The 22583-nt window shown below is 37.9% G+C and overlaps 1 protein-coding gene across 1 annotated transcript; it reads right to left on the reverse strand.

The window, feature by feature from the left end:
- Positions 1-2940: 2940 nt before the first annotated feature.
- Positions 2941-21086, reverse strand: ADAMDEC1 (ADAM like decysin 1). Its single transcript, XM_059695956.1, has 14 exons — positions 20930-21086; positions 19020-19138; positions 17717-17790; positions 16886-16964; positions 15092-15168; positions 12490-12676; positions 12209-12271; positions 11446-11517; positions 10774-10943; positions 10161-10242; positions 9387-9517; positions 8425-8602; positions 5583-5665; positions 2941-3634 (listed from the first exon to the last, which is right to left on the reverse strand). Exons 1-14 carry the CDS (start codon positions 21015-21017, stop codon positions 3628-3630), a joined length of 1410 nt encoding a protein of 469 aa, XP_059551939.1. The 5' UTR covers positions 21018-21086; the 3' UTR covers positions 2941-3627.
- Positions 21087-22583: the final 1497 nt, after the last annotated feature.

Consider the following 22583-nt stretch of genomic DNA (forward strand, 5'->3'; position numbering starts at 1 on the left):
GTCTCTGCTTAATTGGCTCAAGTAGTGACAGGTAGCATGGATCCATTGTTTGTTTGGTTACATTCATAACTACATGAGCTAATTTGTCATAGTCAATGTATCTCTTATATATAACTTATAAATAAATAAATATATAGTCTGTCTCTCTGGATAATTCTGACTAAGATAGGTTTTACTATAATGTATCTGTAATATTCCTATCTAATAAAAGAGAAACATGGTAATTGGCGTATGACTGCTACCCTTCCTATTGGCTAATCAGGGTGATATGCAAATTAACTGCCAGCCAAGATGGCGGCCGGCAGCCAGGCAGCTTGAAAATAACATGAGGCTTGCTTGCTTCAGTGACAGAGGACTCCAACGTTCCCTGCCTGCCACTGCCGGCCTCTGAGCTGCAACTCTAAGCAACTATGTAACAAATATAGAAGCTAAACAAAACCCCAGAAACCTGCTTTAGTCCCCCTGGCTTCAGCCAGCAGGATCGCAACATTGTAAGCAAAGGCCAGAAACCTACTTTCAGCAGCGGAGGCCTAAGAGCTGGAGCCAAGCCTCAAAGCTAAAGCTGGCCCAGAATAAAAAGAAAAAAAGGAGCAGTTGGGAGCTTCAGTCACCTCCAGCCTGAAAACAGCCCTCTGCCCCTCACCCAGACTGGCCAGGCATGCCAGTGAGGACCCCCACCCTGAAGGGTGTGTGACCAGCTGCAAACAGCCATCATCCCCTCACCCAGGCTGACCAGGCACCCCAGTGGGGACCCCCCACGCTGATCCACGACACCCTACAGGGCAAACCAGCCAGCCCCCACCCGTGCACCAGGCCTCTACACTACATAGTAAAAAGGTAATATGCCTCCCAGCACCGGGATCAGCAGAGCCGTGAGGCCTCCCGGCACTGGGATCAGTGTGACAGGGGGCAGCGCCCAAACCCCCTGATCGCCCTGAGGCTCTGTGTGTGACAGGGGGCGGGGCCACAACCTCCCTATCCACCCTGCTCTGTTCATGACAGGGGAAGGTGCCCTAACCCTCTGATCAGCCCTGCTCTGTGCCTGATAGGGGGGAGCTCCCCAACCCCCTGATTGCCCTGCGGCTCTGTGTGACAGGGTGCAGCGCCCTAACCCCCTGATCGGCCCTGCTCTGTGTGTGACAGGGTGCGGCACCCCAACCACCCAACCCCCCACGGGCCCTGCTCTGTGTGTGACGGGGTAGAGCCATAACCTCCCCATCAGCCCTGCCCTGAGTGTGAGACTGGAGGTGCCCCAACCCCCTGATCAGCCCTGCTCTGTGGGTGATAGAGAGCAGCGCCCCAACCCCCTGATGGGCCCTGCTCTGTGCGTGATAGGGGGCAGTGCCCCAATCCCCTAATTGGCCCTGCTCTGTGCATGACAGGGGGTGGTGCTGCAACCTCCCCATTGACCCTGCCGTGAGTGTGACAGGGGGTGGTGCCCCAACCCCCCAATCGGCCCTACCCTGAGCATGACTGAGGGTGGCATCACAACCTCCCGATCGCCCTGCTCTGTGCGTGACGGGGGTGGCGCCCCAACTCCCCAATCGGCCCTGCTATGAGCCCGACCAGGGGCTACACCTAGAGATTGGGCCTACCCTCTGCCACCTGGGAGCAGGCCTAAGCCAGCAGGTCGTTATCTCCCGAGGGGTCCCAGACTGCGAGAGGGCACAGGCCGGGCTGAGGGACCCCACTCCCCCCCAAGTGCACAAATTTTTGTGCACCGGGCCTCTAGTAAAAGTATAATATGCAAATTGTACGAACATCCGTCCAGACATCCTTCGGATGACCTTCTGGACAACCTTCCGGATGAAGCTGGAGCTGCAGCCGCGGGATTGAGGCAGCCACCGCAGCTGAGAGGGAGGGCTTGAGGCAGCCACTATGGCTGCGAAGGCCTACTCTTGCATGCATTTCATGCATCAGGCCTCTAGTTTAACTATAAATGTTTGCAGTTGCTTCTCAGTAATGGCTGTGTTTCATAACCAGCTCATGATATTACTGAGAATTTAACATTGGCATTAACCAGCCAGTATGAGGTGTCCCCAGCACACTACTGCCTATAATCCTTGCCACTAAGGCAGTTTGACTATAAGAAGCCTCTTCCTAATCTTGAAGTAGAAGTGAAATATTCCTAAAGAAACACGTGTTTTCCCTTGGAAGGATTGGCTGGAAGTTTGTACCAGACAGTGAACAAGGGAGATCAGCATGTCCTGGGGCTGTAGTCGGTTATCAGTGGCTCTGACCTCGGCTCCAACTGTGACACTGGTAGTGCCAACCCCCCAATAACATTGAGGCAATGGAGCTGGAGACAGCAGCCATAGCCTTCTGAAAGGCTGCTCCTTTCAAAGCCCAGTCTTTAAAAGTATGTCCAAGTCCCTGTTCTCCCAGCACAGGCATTGATAGAAATATTAGTAATTTTTTAAAAATAATTGTTTAAATGTATTTAGAGAGAAAAACCTCAGAGAGAAGTCTAGTCCTCTTGTGTGATTAGCCTCAAGTAATTTTGCTTTGAGCAATAAAAGACAATGGGAGGGCCCTGGTGGGTGTTGCTCAGTCAGCCTGCACTCCAAAGTGGCACAGGTTGGATTCCCAGTCAAGGGCATGTACCTGGGTTGCAGGTTCTCTCCTTACCCCTACTTGGGGCTCATGCTGGAGGCAACCAGTTGATGTGTCTCTCTCACATCAATGTTCCTCTCTCCCTTTCTCCTTGCCTCCCTTCCACTCTTTCTAAAAAGCAATGGAAAAATACCCTTAGGTGAGGATTCACACACACACACACACACACACACACACACACACACACACACACATACACACACACGATGGGCCGCCTAGCAAAGGACCAGAGGGAACATTGTCTAATTACATGAGGATTTAACACCTAATGGAAACCTACAACAAAGTTTGAAAATATTCATTTTAGAAAATTACCACACAGAAAGCTTCAAAAAGTTGTGTTTTTATTCACTGACATTATGGTTTATTAAGTCAATAGATGAACATAGCATTCCTTAATGGCGGAATAAAAATGTAAGCAATGCAGACCTCTCAAAATTCACATTATCTGTGCTGGGGAAAGGATTATGCATGCTACAATTAAAAATGTTTATATTTAAATGCTCTTGACATGATATAGAAAAATACCACATTTCTAAGAGCAAGGCAAGTAGAAGACAGAGGAGTAATAAATGATACATGAACCAAAGGTTTCGCTCATCAAGTCCCAGTGTTACTTTTTTCATGGGTTATAAACTAATCAAATGAAAGTTGGGTTAAAATACAAGTGCCCCATACTTTTACAATCCTGGATTGACTGAATAATTCTATGGTGCATTTTAAGGTGTTTTTGTCAAGAGCAAATTTCTTTTGATTTTCCAAAGAGCTGAGCTAAACAACAGCTTCATGATCCTAAAAAATGCATTAAAAACGAGGTCTTAGAAAACAGGCACTTTCTTTAACCACCTCTATTTCACTGTTACCTGGACTGGTAAAAATATAGAAAGGATAATGACAAATAAAAAGCAAAATATATCTAAGTGCAAAGGTGAGCATACATAAGAATTCTGGCATGTTTAGATTTCTTGACTCTTGTCCTGGCAAGTAGCATCTCAAGTAGATTTTTTAATTCATTCACTGACTAAAAGATAAAAAGTTTGGAAGCCATGGTTAGTATAAATCACAAAATATTATATAATCATGATACTGAACATGTATAGAGTTTAAATAATGCTAACAACCCTACTGAGAGACAATATCATTTGCTCCATTTTACAGGTGAGAAAACGAATTACATAACTTGGCTCAAAGTTCCACAGCTCATGTTGGGTGGAACTAAGAAAAGAATTGAAGTTTCCTGAGTTCAAGTTCAATTATTGTTGCAAGTGACTAAATTATCGATCTGGCCCAGCCATGGGACATGCCCACCTATCACCCCAAGCCCCTGAAGAATCGACTTGATATTTTTTGAGATGCTATGATCCATTCTCCGTGACAGAATTAGAAGATGGGCACAATTTCTTGACTTCCGTCCAGAGTGGCCCACAAAAGGGTTTCAGCAAGCCATGGTACATGGCACTTTGTAAATAATGAGGTGATGCTCCTTGTCTATTAGCTTGCCAGTCCTTTCCCGAGAAAGTCATAGTGAATGGAGATTGACTTCATTAGTCTTATAATCTCTCTCTAGGTTCAAGTCCAGAAAAGATTCATGAAAGAGGAGTAGGAATAACTTCTTCCCTATAATTTATCCTGAGCCTTTCCCTATGTATGATTTTTGTTGTTCTTATTACCACTTTTAGATTTAGAGATGATTTTTTTTTCACTGAAAACACACACACACCATATTCAGAGCCATTGGGTCCCTCACCCAGCTCATATAGGATTGTATAAAACACAAAAATAATATGTGCAGTATAGTTTCTTGAGACACTTTAAAATGAATAAAATATTTTTCCACTCATTTTTCTCTCCTCCTCCTCTCTGGCAATCATCAACTTGTATCTGTATCTATTGAGCCTATTTCTGTTTGGTTTGGTGGAAGGGGAACAAAAGGTACAAACTTCCAGTTATAAAATAAGTAAGTCAACTATACTTTAATAAAAAAATAAAAATAAGATAAAATTTTTAAAAAGAAATAAAATTATCAAATCTTACAATGTGTTTTAAAATTTTATTGATTTCCTTACTTCCTCACAAATGACAACTATCAGCTCTTAACCAAGAATGAATTTGCTCATCAATCAGGGCTTTTTTTATATGAACTTTTTAATATGATCCAGCAATCCTTCTTCTGGGTACTTACCCCAAAAAACTTGAAAACATTTATTTACAAAGATATATGCACCCCTATGTTTACTGCAGCATTATTCATGGCAGCCAAGACATGGAGATAACCAAAGTGTCCTTTGCTAGAGGATGGGAAAAAGAAGATATACTATGGAATACTACTCAGCTATAAAAAAGATGAAATACTGCCATTTGCAACAACATGGATGGACCTTGAGAATGTTATGCTAAACGAAAGAAGTCAGTCAGAAAATGCTAAGAACTATATGATTTCACTCATATGTGGGATATAAAACGGAAATTCATAGACACAGACAACAGTATGGTGGTTACCAGAAGGAAAGGGCCCAATGTATGGTGACCAAAGATGATTTGACTTTGGCATTGGCACACAATGCAACATATAGATCCTGTATCATAGAAATGTACACTTGAAACCTATGTGATCTTATTAACCAATGACACCCCAATAAAGTTAATTAAAATAAAATAAAATGAATTTTTCTTCTCTTACCTTAGCTAACATTAAACTCATCACTACCTAACAGAAATGTAAACAATTTTTGCCCCATATTTCAGCAGTCCTAATCTCACAGGTGACAAAGTAGCCATTTTCTCAGACAGTATGTTAGTTGTTTTTGTTCATAATGATGGCTTATTTTAAAATCCTCCTTGATGCTGTCATTTTTAACTGTAAAAAATTCTGTTTTAATGTGTTATAGAACTCAGTGTCACATCCTTCTTAAATACAAAATAAAAGTGAGAAAATATTTGACAATAAAGAAAGAAAATAAAGGTCTTACACCAGAGTCTCTTCTCCACCATCAGCGTCAGCGGCAGGTTTCAACGTGCAGGTCATGGCCTCACAGGAAGGATTGGTACATTCCTGTAAACACACACAATGGAAAGCGGGCTCAGCATTTTTCTCTGTAAGTTTCTGGCACAGGATGGCAATAACATTTCACTTTTTAAACTAAATTATTCTGCTATACAAGTGGTAAAGGCCTGGGGTAATGGGACAGTCTAGTAGGAGTCAATGGGAGGAAAAGGGGACACTTTCAACAATAAAGATTTTAAAAAATTAAAAATTACAAAAAATTTAAGAGTAATAGAAACTAGCTCTTAAAAGGACAAAAATTGAATTATCCAAGGATCACCCCCAAATAAATGTGTCCTAGGAGATATCATGTAAATTAATTTAAAACTTCAAGGGAGAATATTTCTATGCTATAAAAACTGAAAATAGAGAAAAAATATTTTAAATCTTCAATTTGTTTTACCAAGATTGCATAATTCTGATGCATAATGAGAACTGGTAATTAATTCATACACACACATACACATGCTCGTGCTATTCTCATTTATGGATATAAATCCAAAAATCTTGAATAAAACTTAGTTAAGAATAATTTTATAAATATAATAACTCTCAATTACAACTATGTAGTTTTTCTTTTCACCAAATACAAGGGTGTCTTAACTGCACAGAATAGAGTAACATAATTAATCGCTTTAAGAGACTTAGAAAGAAAACAACTATTATTGTGATAGATGGCAAAAATTAGTTGGTAAAAATTCAGTAACCATTATTGCATTATTTAAACATATAAAAAAACCGTGAACAGAATTATGTATCATCATGATGAAGAAAATCTATCTGATATATAGCAAATATATCCAATAAAATAAAGAATAAGACAAGGATTATTTATAGTCTATATTTATATGGAAATGGTGTGAAATGTTATGAGACAAGAAAAAAATATAAAAGTTCAATAATTGGGTAGTGTAAATCACATTTTCACTATTTGTATGTCATAAAATTCTTGACCTGGAAAAAAACATACGTTCAACTCTAAAAATATTGGGTAAGTCACTAAGATAGCTGTTTAAGATAATAATCAAATAACATAAAAAGTCATAATAAATTAGAACCAAAAATTTAAAAAAAAACTTTACACATACTAATAACAACAACAACAACAAAGAAAATACTTTAGAATAAACCTTCAAAATGTGCCAGAATTACATGGAGAACTTTATATATAACTTTTCTGAGGAACTTTCCAGGCAAATTGTCTTTTAAGACAATACTTAATATTGTGAAAATGCCAGTGGCCTTTAGAGTGAAATATGAATTTAATGCATTTCAATCTGAATCTGAGCTGTATTTGTGGGCAAACTGACAAAAAGAATACCAAGAGTAATATGGAAAAACTAACATTAAAGACTTGCTATGCAAATTCTGTATGGATAGATGATAGAGAGATGATAGATATGAAGAGAGTTACTGTAAAAGATATTAAAATGCATTGTATGTTACAATCATAAAAATAGCATGATGCTTGTGGTATGATATTTAGGCAGATAGAATGATTACCTTTAAAACCTAGAAAGCACTTAAATATGTATATATGAACAAATGGCACATTGGGTCATGGGAAACTGGATTATTCACTAAGGGTACTATATAAAGTATATATACTATGTATGCCATTTGCAATTAGAAGTACCTAGGGTTATGAACAACTTCAGTTGTCTTACTTGAGCAACCATATGGGAGTTGAAGCAATCACTTTAACAATCCATATCTCATTATAATTAATAAAATATTTGGTATGTTTCTTATACATGATTAAGTCATTCTATGTAATCTCCTAATATAATTCAACAGCTTGACATTTCTGACTAAATATGCTAAAGCACAGAGTTTGTGCCTTCCCCTTTTTAATAAAACCCCTTAAAGTAATGGGAAAATCTTGCATTGCAATGGGCTAATGATTAGTTTTGTATCCTTGGAATTAGTTACTCAGCTTTTCTGAGCCTCACTGCTTCTTCTCTAATTTGGGATCCCAGCAAAACCTAGTTAGTAGGTTTGCTGTGATTCATAGGCTTGTTGTGAGTAATGAAGGTGGTGATGTATATATGAAAGCATTGTGTAGACTGACACATGGAAAATCTCTTCAAATATTAACTCATTTTTTTAGTCTTAAAAGTAAGAGATTGCTAAAAAACAAAACAAAAACCCACAACAACAACCAGAAAACACCACCGGAATGCTCTCCTTTGGAAACCTCGCCTGGGATGTTGGCAATCGTTCTACCAAACATTCCCCATCTGATGCCTCAGAGGGTCAGATTTTACAGGCATCAGCAGACTTAGAGCAATTGTCTTAGACATTCAATGCTAATAATCCATTTCTTACAAGTTTGTCCTTTTTTCTTTTTCTCCATTTTATTCACTTCCTGGTTTACATATTGGCTGGATGAGAGAAAGCCAACTCTCTCCATGGGGAGGAATTGTGATTGGTCAACAGATGATCAACTGTGACTATGTGGCACAGGATTTCTGACTAATACATTTAGGAAAGCTTCTAAGAGACATATAGTTAATGAGTTACCTCTAAAGAGTCATTGAACGTCATACCATCATAACCGTATCCTGGCTTTTGAAATGCTTTTCAAAAGATGCCTAAAGTCAGTGCAAATCTTCTTTTTACTGCGATTCCAAACTTGTCTTTAGAAAAAAATTTCCATAAAGCCCTTTTTTTTGTTTGTTTGTTTTTTTAGAAAAGGAAAAGGGAGGAAAACAGGTATGCCACGATCACTCTGTAATAAGTTTTTGAAACCATGGACATTTCCATACCTTAGGAGAGCCACAATCGCATGCTTCCCCTACTTCCAGAAGCTTGTTCCCACACACTGGTTTTGTTAGTATATTTTTAGGAATTGGTGCTTGCAGCAGGCACTTTGGTTTTTGAGATGAAATGTATCTTTCAAAATGTGAACGGCTCGATGTACTGAAATCCTTTGGGAATTTTGAACTGTAAGCAGAAAACAATCAGGGATACCATGATATATTGTGACACATGAACGTGGGAACCTGACTTGTGTGAAACTATTACCAGCTCAATGGAAACTCCAAATTTAGTATCTGTTTAGGCCTGCGTTGTGTTATATGCAGAAGGTGACAGAGCATGCTGCTATGCTGGTTGGAAAACTGTTTTTCTAGACACTCAGTTATAGCACTAGAGTAATTTAAATTCCAGCCTGGATTCAGTACTGTACTAATTGGCAGGAGCTTCACCATTTGTTATCTTCGGCTTATTTAGACACTGAGCCCTGAGAAGTAAGAGATAATAATAACCTAATGGAAGAAAGTAATTGCAGACTTCCATGTTCTATGTTCAAGAGTTAGTTTTATTCATTTTTTTTTAAATCCCAAGTCCTTGCAAGCATCTGGTACCAGAAGGTAATTAATAACAGAAAAAAAAATGGATTGATTGATTGGTGATGAAGATAATTGTAATCATCTCAATTAGATACACATTTTTGGAAATATATTATTTAAAGTTAAAATAACATAGTCACCATACTTATGCTCTATCTTGGTATATTTGAAAATCTTAAATAATGAGCCTTAATAGCTGGTAAAACTTGTGCATCAAGAGGCTTGAGGATGAATTAATGGGATGCACAGCCCTTTGTAAAAAAACCAACATACACACACACAAAAAAATCGGCCCATCCAATTATAGAGACTACATCTGAATTCTTTAAGATTTAAGAAACATATCTATTTTTTCCTGCAGGGTGACAAGGTCTCACCTCAGATATTCATTCATCACACAACTCCCAGACGGACACTTAGTGTTGTATGGAACATCCGGCATACCAAGGGCATGACCCAACTCATGTGACATCATGGCTACCAGAGCCACGTTATTCTTTCTCTTAGCCTAGGAAAACATGCAAATGTCTGTTACTTCTTTGTTGATCCAGTTAATTCTTAATTGATTCAATGTTCAATAATAAAATGATAGTTTGACAAATAAAAAATAGTCATTAAATTCCTTTTCCTGTCATTGGTTATTGTAAAATGTGAGTAAACATTTGAAATGATTGGTTCCTGTGAATCAACCATTGAGTCAGTTCTTAATAAACATTGACTGAACTAATGATAATTTCTCAGTAAGCCATGGTTATATTAATACATGCTTCATAGGAACTACTAAAAGATCCAGAGGCCTCCAAAAACTATTGACATTGGTAGTGCTTGGCCACATCCCACCAACATGCACCTTGCCTGACCTCTCTGGCCATCAGTACTTTCAGGCCACAGAGAACAACTGCATTCCCTTTCTCTCCTAATAGTCCTGCTCTTACTTCCTAATACCAACTGAAGAGGTAAGCCTTCTGGGAGAGTCAATGTAAGGAAATACTCTGTCCTGTCATCCAAGGACCAAGGTCTACCAGTAGTTTTATTTTTACCTTTATTTACTGGCTCAGCAAATGCCCATTGTACAAACTTCATATAAGGCATTATGCTGGTCCTCCTAGAGGATATAAGACCACAGGGAACTTTACTATAGGTTTACAAACCTCAATGACAGCAACTGAAGTTGGGGAACACAAGGAATTCGCGGCTGCCATGCCTGCACGTCGATTGTTGAAGGCAATTCCACTGTATGAGAGTTACAGGTACACGGTCACAATTTTGAGTCTTTAGAACCATTAGCTGTTGTCAGTTATGTTTTAGATTTCCATTGTTATCCTACCTTTTTATATTTACTAGGGCCCAGAAAAGCTTATCCTATTCCATAGAATTATTTTTAATATCTATTTTTTATTGTTGATAGTATTACAGATATCTCCCATTGTCTCCCCCCTTTACCCATCTCCTCCCAGCTCCTACCTGCCCCCAGCTTTTCACTACCTTATTGCCTGTGTCCATGGGCATATAAGTATATAAGTTCTGTAGTTTATCCCAGAACTTATTCCCTAGAATTATAATGCTTGTCCTACATCCAAGAATCAATTTTAGTGATCTGACACAGGTCTAATAATTTCACAAGTGAATTGCTAAGGATAGAACTTCAAGCTCTCTGATAAATGGTTGGGGTTATGTAACTGAACAGTAAACTCTGCCAAGAAACCTTTGGGATAATTATCTGCTCTACCTACCTATGCCTGGCCCTGGCCAGTGTATGCTCACCTGAGTAGCTGAGCATGGTCATGGGTCTTCATTTTCCCCAAGTTGGAACGATGCCAATTCAAAAAGTTGTTAAAGGTGACGCCTGTGTTGGGATCCACCTTTATCTTATCACTATCAGACCAGATTTCCATACCTACCAAGGCCACTTGGATGTCTATGGTGTTATAAATCTGTGGAAAGAGCATTTTTCTTCATAAAAATTTTGAGATTTCTTTAATGTTTTAGATCCTTTGCTGACCACAAGTGATGGATAAATGTAACTCATTTTTTAAAATATATTTTATTGATTTTTTACAGAGAGGAAGGGAGAGGGATAGAGAGTTAGAAACATCAATGAGAGAGAAACATCAATCAGCTGCCTCCTGCTCACCCACCACTGGGGATGAGCTCACAACCAAGGTACATGCCCTTAACCGGAATCGAACCTGGGACCCTTGAGTCTGCAGGCTGATGGTCAGGGCTAAATGTAACTCATTTTGAAAATAAAATTCTCAAAGTTGCCTTTGCTACAATATATATGATTTAACCTTGATGTTTATCTTTATCTGCTAAAGTTCTCAAAACTGCTGACCTTAAACCATTGTTGGCCCTCCCAACTCCTTACTTGGTGAAACCAGAGGGAAGCCCCAGGCCCCAATGTGGAATCACATGTTTACAGGACAAATATCTTACCACATTGAGTAGATTCATCACATCAAACACAAAGCTTCTTATGGAAGTTAGATTTCCCTTATACATGTTATACTGTAAAATATAAAATACAAAGTATAATTAAACTTTCAAACTATAGTGAGAAAGTTGATGAAATATAGAAGTACACATTTTAAGAAAAATTACACATTTTAATGTAAACAAATGTACATTTATTCCATATCTACCTTATATAAGATTCTGTGTTTCAACAAATTGTATTTCAAATGTAAGATTTTCTTGGTAAGATAAAAATTAGGCATTGATGTAAAATTTTAGTTTCTTTCATTTTTACATTGAATAAGACAAATTAATGATTTAAATGTTTTAAACCAATTCAATATTATTAAAATTTGATTATAAAGTAATACTAGTTAGAAGCACTGATTCTGGTATTTTTGAATATATAAATGTAACTTGTAAAGTATAATTTTGTGTCTACTTTATATTTACATAATATAATAAGAATTTAAAAATATTATAATAACCCATTCATTTTTTTTCAGTATTGTGCTTGATCTCCTGTAGGTATCTGGTATTAAGAATATTTTTAATATATGACTAGTTTGGATATTAAAGGGGTGGATGAGCAAAAACTGTTGTTGGCAAAACAGGTAGAACAGATAAGAAAATCAGGACGCAAGCTCCGCATTTTCAGCCAGAATAGTTTACTGTTTGTGTTTGCTGATAAGAAAACTTAAAAGTTGGCTTAACTTGACAAGAAGCACACATATTTCATACTCACAAAGGCATTATCCAGCACCAAAAAGAGATCAATGTATTTTTCAGCCCGAAGAAAGTATTCTTGCTTTACAAAGAGTAAAAGAACATTGTTAATAACTATCTTTATCCTAAAAGTTTGAAACACAAAGAGGTTTATTTTTTCTTCAGAGGAAAAGTAAATTGATGAATAAGTAAATAAATTATAGGCTTTCCCTGTACCAGTCATTGCTGAGCACAATAGTCGGTGACATACCATTGCCGAGCCAACCGAAATAAACGATGACATAGGAAAGCTACACTTACCTCTGGGCCACTGAGTGACCTAGAGGTCCGAATGCGGTCATGTCCTCTGCCAACATTTTTTACTCCACAGGTGTGGTTAGCCGGGTCTGGCTCCTCCTGGTTATATGTCAGGACAGCATGTTCTTCTTGGTCTGTGTTTTTCAGAGGCTTGATCATATATCTTTGATCACGATGTGTGAAGACTCCCCTGTGAAACATAGAGACTCATGTTTGAGGATTCTCTGCCCCAGTCACACATCTTGACCAGAATGGATTAACACCTCTCCCTCCATCCCAAGCTCACACATACAGTACTGATTCATTGGCTATTGGCTTTTAAATTTCTAATTTAATAAATGGTGTTGGGAAAATTGGACAGATACATGTAAAAAGATGAAACTAGACCACCAACTCACACCATACACAAAAATAAACTCAAAATGGATAAAGGACTTAAACGTAAGATGGGAAACCATAAAATTACTAGAGGAATCCACAGGCAATGAAATAGCAAACATATGCCGAAGGAATTTCTTCTCTGGTACTGCTCCTAGGGCAATGGAAACTAAAGAGAAAATAAACAAATAGGACTACATCAAAATAAAAAGCTTTTGCACTGCAAAGGAAACCATCAACAAAACAACAAGAAAGCCCACTGCATGGGAGAACATATTTGCCAATGTTATCACTGATAAGGATTTAATCTCCAACATCTACAGGGAACTCATCCAACTTAACAAAAGGAAGATAAGCAATCCAATAAAAAAATGGGCAATGGACTTAGACACTTTTCAAAAGAGGACATACAGAAGGTTGAAAGACATAGAAAACATGCTCAAAGTCACTAATTATACGAGAGATGCAAATCAAAACGACAATGCGTTATAATCTCACACCTGTCAGAATGGCTAACATCAACAAATCAACAAACAACAAGTGTTGGAAAGGATGTGGAGAAAAAGGAACCCTTCTGCATTACTGGTGGGAATGCAGGCTGGTGCAGCCACTGTGGAGAACAGTATGGAGTTTCCTCAAAAAACTAAAAATGGAACTCCCATTTGACCCAGTGATTCCACTTCTAGGAATATATCCCAAGAAACCAGAAACACCAATCAGAAAGGATATAAGCACCCCTATGTTCGTAGCAGCACAATTCACCATAGCTAAGATTTGGAAACAGCCTAATTGTCCATCAGCAGATGAGTGGATTAAAAAACTGTGGTACATCTACACAATGGAATACTACGCTGTGATAAAAAAGAAGGAACTATTGCCATTTGCAACAGCATGGATGGAACTGGAGAGCATTATGCTAAGCGAAATAAGCCAATCAGAGAAAGATAAATACCACTCGATCTCACTCATTTGTGCAATATAGAGAACAACATAGACTGATGAACAGGAACAGATCCAGAGACAGAGAAACAGCAATCAGGCTATCAATCCCCAGAGGGAAAGTAGGGGAGGGAGGGGATAAGGGGGACAGATCAACCAAAGGACTTGTATGCATGCATATAAGCCAAACCAATGGACACAGATAACAGGGGGTTGAGAGCATGAGCAGGGAGGTTGAGGGTTAATGGGAAATGATGATACATTTGTAATACCTTAACCAATAAAGAAATTAAAAAAATAAATAAAATAAATATAGGAATTTAAAAACAAAGAGCTAGTCAGTATTTCTCAATACTAAAATAGAGCCTGTTTTATTTACTCAGAGAACTGTGAACAATAATTACTAAGATGAAGCTATACCAAAGTAAAATTTGTACATATACTTATCACATATTTCTTGACAGGTCTTAGAAAAATAGTGGAGAATAAACTACAGGAATGTTTAGATACCAAGAACCCCAGTGAAGAGAAAGAATGATGAGCAGATTAGCAAGAGGAACAGTTTGGAACTAGTAGTTTAAAGAATTCCACTTTATAGTAATAAAATTCATTCAGAAATAGGAAGTTGAATCCATATAATGGAATATTACTAAGCTTACATAACCATTTAAGGTTTCATTTATGAAAGTATCTTATAAAAAGGGGAAAGGCTTTGATGTTGTGGTATGAGCTACGTGAGAAGAACAATTATGTGTATTTTATTTCATATTTCAGCCACATAAGAGGTATATTTGTCTATATACACAAAAAGCTGGAAATGGGACAAAATGTTAATAATAGTGATCACACAGAGGTAACATTTCATGGTGGTCATTTTCTTAATTGGTTTTCTTACTTTCCAAAATTTCCCTAATTGATAAGAAATACCTTTTAAATAAGGATAAATATCATACACATACACAATTTTTTTAAAAGTATGTTTCACCATAACAATTGCAAAGTAGACGCTAAGAAAATGAAATAGAATGTCTTCAGGGAGTGGGATTGCTCAATGTAAAAATGGATCCAGATATCATCAGGGTCCATAGTGTAGCATCTTGTTTAAATATTGTTAGGACTAACTTTTACTAGAGCAGCAGATTATAAAATGCTTGCAAGGATGATATATTCAGCATGTTATCAATGGAAACATTTAACCAATATAGTATAAGACATGATATCCAGGAAGGCATTTATCTGTGTAACAAAATGATGGTTGATGTTTAATATTTTGGGGAGTAGTTCTCACCTCAACCCATTACAAGTACTAATGCTGGCAACAGAATTCTTATCATTCAGGATGTGTCCTGTATAGTAGCAGTGTTCCTAAGGTTGGAAAAAAGAAAAAAAGTTAACTACAAGAATAAATATATCACAATTGTGGGGGAAGCTGTTATCTTGAATATGTAGGAAAGGCCTTTGAGTAGTGACTGTGGCCAGACCAATTCCAAGAAACAAACACCGTGGGAACTCAGAGGTTTTATGAACTGCTCCACCGCCGACCCTGGAAACTCTCTATTGAATGACTGAGGTGTTTTTCTGATGCTAATTGGCACCAAAGAAAAGTCCAGGGAGGTTGAACCTGAGTGGGCTCCTGCTGACAGTGGACGCTGCATCCGAGAAGTAGCCAGCTGGCCTGGGGCCTACAGCACTCCCAGAGAACGCTCAGAGTTGAGACACAACTTGTGAGAATTTGGCTCCCTTTTGCTAAGTTGCTAAGACACTGTACATACTATATCAATAAAATGGGGTATACATTTTTCTGGATTCTAGAGTCCTTAAAACACCACACTACCTGTCCTGAGCCCTCATAATAATTGATCTCATTTACCATATTAATTGGTGTATTAATGGAATTTCTTTGCTATCATCAAAATCCCTGAGAATTTCTCTAAAACTAGAGATTTAGATATGGTTGATGATCCATATAAGCAACATAGGGGTCACTTGTGTAGAGTAATCTAAGAAAGCCAATGAATAACCTCCTGTTAAAAATTGCCCTGACCGGTTTGGCTCAGTGGATAGAGCGTCGGCCTGCGGACTGAAGGGTCCCAGGTTCGATTCCGGTCAAGGGCCTGTACCTTGGTTGCGGGCACATCCCCAGTAGGGGATGTGCAGGAGGCAGCTGATCAATGTTTCTCTCTCATCGGTGTTTCTAACTCTCTATCCTTCTCCCTTCCTCTCTGTAAAAAAATCAATAAAATATATTTTAAAAATATATTAAAAAAAAATAAACTGACTTTTCTCGGGGGTTGACATTCCATCTGTGTTTTCCTCTCCTTTGGAAGAAACCTTGTTATCATAAACGCTTTCTCACAGACTTGTACCATGTGAAAGTATCAGCCACAGCACTTGAATATGAATTAATTTATCATCAGATACTTTCCTTGGAGGTCAGTGTTAGCAAAAATCCAGACAGATATCCACAAGATGAGAGTTTCCATGTGAGTAGGAAAGAAAGAGACATTTTGTGGCAGAAGTCTTACCTGTGGTATTTTTTAGAGATACACACGTTTGAGATGCTATGGGGGTGGTTCTGAGAAAGTCACTTAACCTGGTAATACTCCATGATTAACCTTTTTGTAATCTTTTTTGGTTCTTTCTTTGGCCTTGATTCTTTGTCTGACATCTCGGCCTTGGCATTATTTGTAGGGTGGTGGTTTAACCAGATATACAGTATACTAATGAAATAATTTATATTCCATTGTTGACCTCAAGATAAATGCATGTATCATCAGAAAATAGTAAATAGTTTCAGGACATTTTAAAACCTATAGGGGAGACTATTTTTAACCTACTGATAAGGCAGTTTAGGGAAAAAAGTAGACTTTTGATTGCTTCAAAAAATGCAGCACTTGGAAGTTGCCTAGCACTCCTACCTTTTAAAAATGCTGACTATGCTTTTTAAATCTGTTAACTCGTTGGATAGATAAGCAACTTGCTTTTAAGTTCTTCAAGCATTTTTAAGTTGTTCTTGGACTTATGAATCTTACAGCATAAGTGGCAGATCCAGAAAGAGTCCCAGAAAGCAATCAAAACCCACCATGTTCTGAGGGCTTGTGGTGATTTCCTCGCCTCTGGGTGAGTAGTAAGTTTCAGCGTAGTCTGGCCCCAGGAGATGCCTGTAGAGAGCAGAAAGTTGCATAATTCGCTCACTGTGGTAATAAAGGCTAATTAGTATCCCTGACATGATCTCTGGCACTAAAGCAATAATAATGTCCACAATGAGAAGGTGTTGACATTCTGGCCCACTGATCTTTTTCCAACATTGGAGCTCTGCTGCTGATGCAAATCAGAGCATTGGCTCTACCTGTTAAATCTGAGGGAAGAAATGGCCTTGGCTGCCTTTTACCTGCAGATTATTTACGCTCAAAATGAGTTATTTGGGGATTCTTTGCACAAAGAACAGATGCTGGATCATAAGTATTCAGAAAGAACCATTGCAATCTGAGAGGATTTTGCTGACTGCTAGAGAACTCGGGGGGGGGGAGGGGGGTTGGGGCAGCCCTGGGATCTATCTCAAGGCTGTGTGCCCCGAATGAACATGGGGCATACATTCTTATAAAAGCAATGGAAAGTCATATCAAAGGTGTTAGTTTACCTGGGTAGAAAAGAATTTCTGCAAATTCTAAGAAGAATCAGGGGGCAAAGTCATTTATATGAGCAGCTTTCTTTGTTTCACACTTTGCATGTAATTTCCTAGGAAAGCATCAACATTTCTGAGATAACAGTAGCGCAAATGCATCTAAAACAACTAAAACTCAATATACTTGATGTCCTTTACCTAAAATTACACTAAATAAGGTCTCGAGATTTATTTTTCCACGTTCTCTTAATACAAATCACTGATTAAACTTTTAGAAAATTAACTTACTTGGTTTTTTGTAGGTAGAGAATGACTTCTCCATTTAATATAATCTGATACTGAAGTTCAGGTTCATATTTTTCCTAAAAATGTAATTATATAATATCAATTTATATTTCTGAGTCTAGCTAAAATAAACATAATATAATAATATATATAATATAGAAGGGTAATTGCAAGTGCATTTAATACAAAAGCAGATCTCTTATGCCTTTATAATATGTAAAAGTAAATATAAATTGTATATTTAGATGGATTTCAAAAAAGTACAATAACACAGTAATAATACTTACAGATTAAACTAATCTGTAGTTTAAACTAATGTGAGATAGAGACTAATCATTTGCCCTGTGTACAGTAGACAGTCACTAATGGATTACTAATGGGTTAATAATAAGGCACATATTTTATTACGATAAAATAAAACCAAATACACTAAAGAAAATCAACTCCAAACCTACTAATGTATATATATAAAAGCCTAAGTGACTAGCTGACCATCCGGTAGCTATGACATGCACTGACCACCAGGGAGCAGACACTCAATGCAGGAGCAGAAACCTCAGGCATGGAAACATGGAACAGACTAATGAATCTCAGAGGGAAGGAGGGAGCAGGGAGGGCAGGAAGAGATTAACCAAAGATCTTATATGCATACTAGAGGCCCATCTGTGCACTGGTGGGGTCCCTCGCCCTGGCCTGTGGGGATTGGGCCGAAACTGGCTCTACAACATCCCCCAAGGTGTTCAAGATTTCGAGAGGATGCAGGCCAGGTAGAGGGACCCCACCAGTGCACGAATCCATGCACCCAGCCTCTAGTAGTTATATAAAGTAAAAACTAGAAACTGATAGAAATATTTACAATAATGTAATAGTCAATAAGTTAATATCCTTAATAGATTTTTAAAATCTTATTAATGAGATAATGTTCAGTTCTCCATTAGAGACAAAATAGCCAAGGAAAAGGCAATTCATTTAGGAAGAGGAGGAGGGTAGGAGAAAGGGTTTGAGGATCTTGGCAAGGAATATTGTCAAAAATGGCTGCCTTTCCTGGGCTCCTTTTTTTCTCTCCCTCCCCCCCATTCCAGAAACTTGAAGAAATGCCTAAGTAGCTTTATTCTTTCTGGTCAAGTAAGGCAGTTAACTCCCTTTCTGCTACTTAATTGTAAAAAAATTCTGAGAAATTCCATGTTCTCTCCTGGATGAAGGTTAAACCATGAGATGTTGACTATGACATCACTTCTATTAGTTAAAAGGCTCTTTATTGTCTCTTCAGATAATTGTAAAACCCACAGTCATTTACATTACTTACCTCTTTATCATGTGTCTCTGTTTGGTTGTTCTGTATCTCCCTTTTGTGTAAAATATGCAGTTTTTTCGGATGAACTATTTCATAGCCTTCAAATTCAGGTATTTGCCTTATGGCTATTGCTAGGGAAAGAGAGATAATAGTGATATAAAATATTGAAGGATTTTGTTTTGGTTTTGCTTGGTTGGTTTGTTAAAATGGCATGAGCGACCATATTCTCATTGAGAAAATAAACATTAAAAACAAATTCTTCTTTCTACTGGAACTTGGAAAACAAAGTTTTTTCCTTTTGTTCTCCATTCCCCCGACCCTTGGATCTGGAAAGACATAATGATGATAGAACAATGCTTTGGATATCTCCCAGTATGTGTAAACTCTGGGCCACCATGCTCAGAAAGGGCAGGTTTTGGATTAGAACACAGTTTATAGGAGCCAGGAATTCTTCCTGTAGTAATCCAGTTTCTTCTTCCTCTATTGTCCTCTACAAAATTGTGAATTTTTCTTTTAATGGTCTCAGTGGTCTCTGTATTCCTTTTTATGTATTTTGCTCTCTGTGGTGCAATCCCTGACTAACTCCCTACCCCGAAAAAAATTAAATATTTCATAGACAGATAATTCCTCATTCTACTAACAGTTATTTTATTTCTCAGTGCAGCAATAAGCCATTGTGGTCTTTCATTAGCATCCACTCTCAGATTTTAGACTTCACAGGAAATAATGTTTTTGTTATTCTCAGCTGGAACAATTATAAAGCATAAGAGAGCCAGAAGAACAATTTTATGTAAACTACATGTTCTGGATTTACTTGGAATTACGTTAGATAGAGAATTTTCTATTTTACTTGCATATAGGAAGAAAATAACTGATATGGGAGCCAAAATTTGGTCTCGAATCCTAGCTAAATGACCTTGTAAGTAATCTTGTAAAAGTCACTTCAATTTCTATCAGTTTATTTTCTTAAAGTAGAGGTTGGTATAAAAATCACATAGCATAAACTTTATAAAATTAACTAATCACAGGTGGCAGGCACACCTTTATCCATTTTTTTCTTTATTGATTGAATTATCCATATAAGCTCAGTTTTGTTTTTAAATGTTTCTATTTTCACAGGTAAGTGTCAATGCTGAGAGACAAATTCTCACTCAGTGTTGACAGTCAGTGTGACTTTAGGCAATTCTATGCCTGGCCCATGTGGACAACCTGAAGGGAAGCAGTAAATCATAAAATCTCTTCTAATCAACCTTCAAAGTTCTGCTGTGATGGTATCCTAAGAAGAATTCACCACACATGAAGAAAAGAGCATTTATAAATATGTTACTAAAAGTCTTTATCAAAAGAGAATATGAACCCTATTATGGAAAGAGTTCTGAAATTAAAATTCGAGTGAATTTTAATTTAATAATATATTGTCCCAACTCTAATACTAATTGGTCAGTTGGTCAATTAATTTTTAATTTTGCTTACTAATGTAATTATGTCTAACAACTCTAATTTTACTTAAGAGTCTTCCTTGTCATCTACCCTAGTGCAGCATTTGAATAAATTGTGTATTTAGATAAATGATTGTCTTTTAACAGGGTAGAAATATTAATGTTATTTAAGATAGCATGGATGATAATTAGAAAATTCTTGAATTCTGGTCTGGAAGTTAATTATCTGCTGTTATTACAAAACAAAATATAGATCTTGTAGGATTATTGAATGAGATAAAATTTCAGAGACATTCTAATTAAATTATTATGCCAATCACAACACCTTGACAATGAGCACAATTTATGTAAATTGAGTAAATATACTAAAATACAAATGGTAATGATATTTGGGTCATATGAGCATGCCACTTTCTTAAGGGTACTTTAAAAATGCATTAAATAATTTGAATTTTGTATAAAATGTCAATATATCAGACTTACCTTTAGTTTGTACAATGAACCAAAGAACAGAGAGCAGGACCAAAGACATGTTGGCGACTGCAGGTGGCTGAGAAGTCCCACACAGCATGAAGATGTGGTCTCCCCAGCTATTTATCTTCCCCTGCTTGTTATTACAAATTGAAAAATAAATCTCAAACTTCAATTATGAGATTAGGATACGTTTACTAATGGTGTTGAGAGATTGCCAAGAAACTGCAATATCAAGATCATGAGAATGTTCCTCGTTGATGAGATGTGTTTATGTCTGTGGTTACGTCTGTTAAAATCACTTCCAGACAGCTGCTGGTCCTAGTGCCTCACAGTGGAAAAGTACCAGCTGAAACTTTTATGCCCATGTACATATTCACATACTCATCAAACTAACTGAGCCATCACCCTTGTTCTTCTATAACCTTACAGGAATTGATCTACAAATTTAGAAAACAAATCAGTAGTCTCTACATATTTTGTGAAACTGGCACAGAAAACACTAAATTGATAAAACAAGTACCAGGCAAAGTTACAAGCTAGCATACTGTAATCTCTCTGGTCCTCAGTCTCCTTTTCTGTGAAAATGGGATGATGATAACAATACCTACCTCAAGCTTTTTATAAATTCATGTAAGGTGCTCTGACTGGGTGGGTCAGTTGGTACGCACATCATCGCTTACACCAAAAGGATGCAAGTTCGATTCCCTATCAGGGCACATATCTGGGTTGTGGGTTTGATCCCTGGTTGGGGCAAATGTGGGAGGAAACCAATTGAATTTTCTCTCTCACATCATTGTTCCTCTCTCTTTCTCCCCCCCTCCTCTTTGAAAACCAATAAAAACATATCCTTGAGTGAGGATTAAAAAAACGCATGTAAGGTAAAATATACACATGCATGCACGTATGCACATAAAATTATAAAGAAATGTAATTCTCTTGACAGCGTTAGCATCCAACAAATTATACTACATATGAAATATGTTTGAAGTGCAGTATGAGTTCTACTGCAGAAAAATAACAATATTTTCTGATTTTTTTCATGGTCATAAATATCAAGAGTATACTAAGGAAAAAAACTTGAAAACCCTCCCATAATTCCTTCCCGGCTGGCCAACCTCCCGCATCCCTCCCTGGCATCGATCATGCACCAGTGTGGTTTCTGGCCTGGCCTGTGCCCTCTCATAATCCAGGACCCCTTGGGGATGTCGGAGAGCTGGTTTCAGCCGATGGCAGAACAACCGGTCCTATGACACGCACTGACCAACAGGGGGCAGACGCTCAATGCAGGAGCTGGCCCCTGGTGAGCAGTGAGTGCACTCCCACAGCCAACCTCCCCTGGCCAACCTCCTGTAGCCCCTCCCCTACTCTGGCTGACCAGCATTCCATGGCCCTCTCCCTCTCCCCCGCCTGGCCAGCCCCCCACTGCCCCTCCCCTTGGCCAGTCATTCCCCCATCGGCCTCAATCACTGTCCAGGTCAAGGAACTCCACCCGTGCACGAATTTGTGCACTGGGCCTCTAGTATACCAATAAAAGTTGAAAAACAAAAGAAAATTAAATTTTTTAGTTTTAGTGCTTATTGTATAAAGGGTTTTGGAAACCTATATTTTTTTTGCATAGCATTATAACATAATGTTGAATATTAAGACTCTTTTTTAATGACTT

This window comes from Myotis daubentonii, chromosome 5, assembly GCF_963259705.1.
Source record: "Myotis daubentonii chromosome 5, mMyoDau2.1, whole genome shotgun sequence".
Classification (NCBI taxonomy): domain Eukaryota; kingdom Metazoa; phylum Chordata; class Mammalia; order Chiroptera; family Vespertilionidae; genus Myotis; species Myotis daubentonii.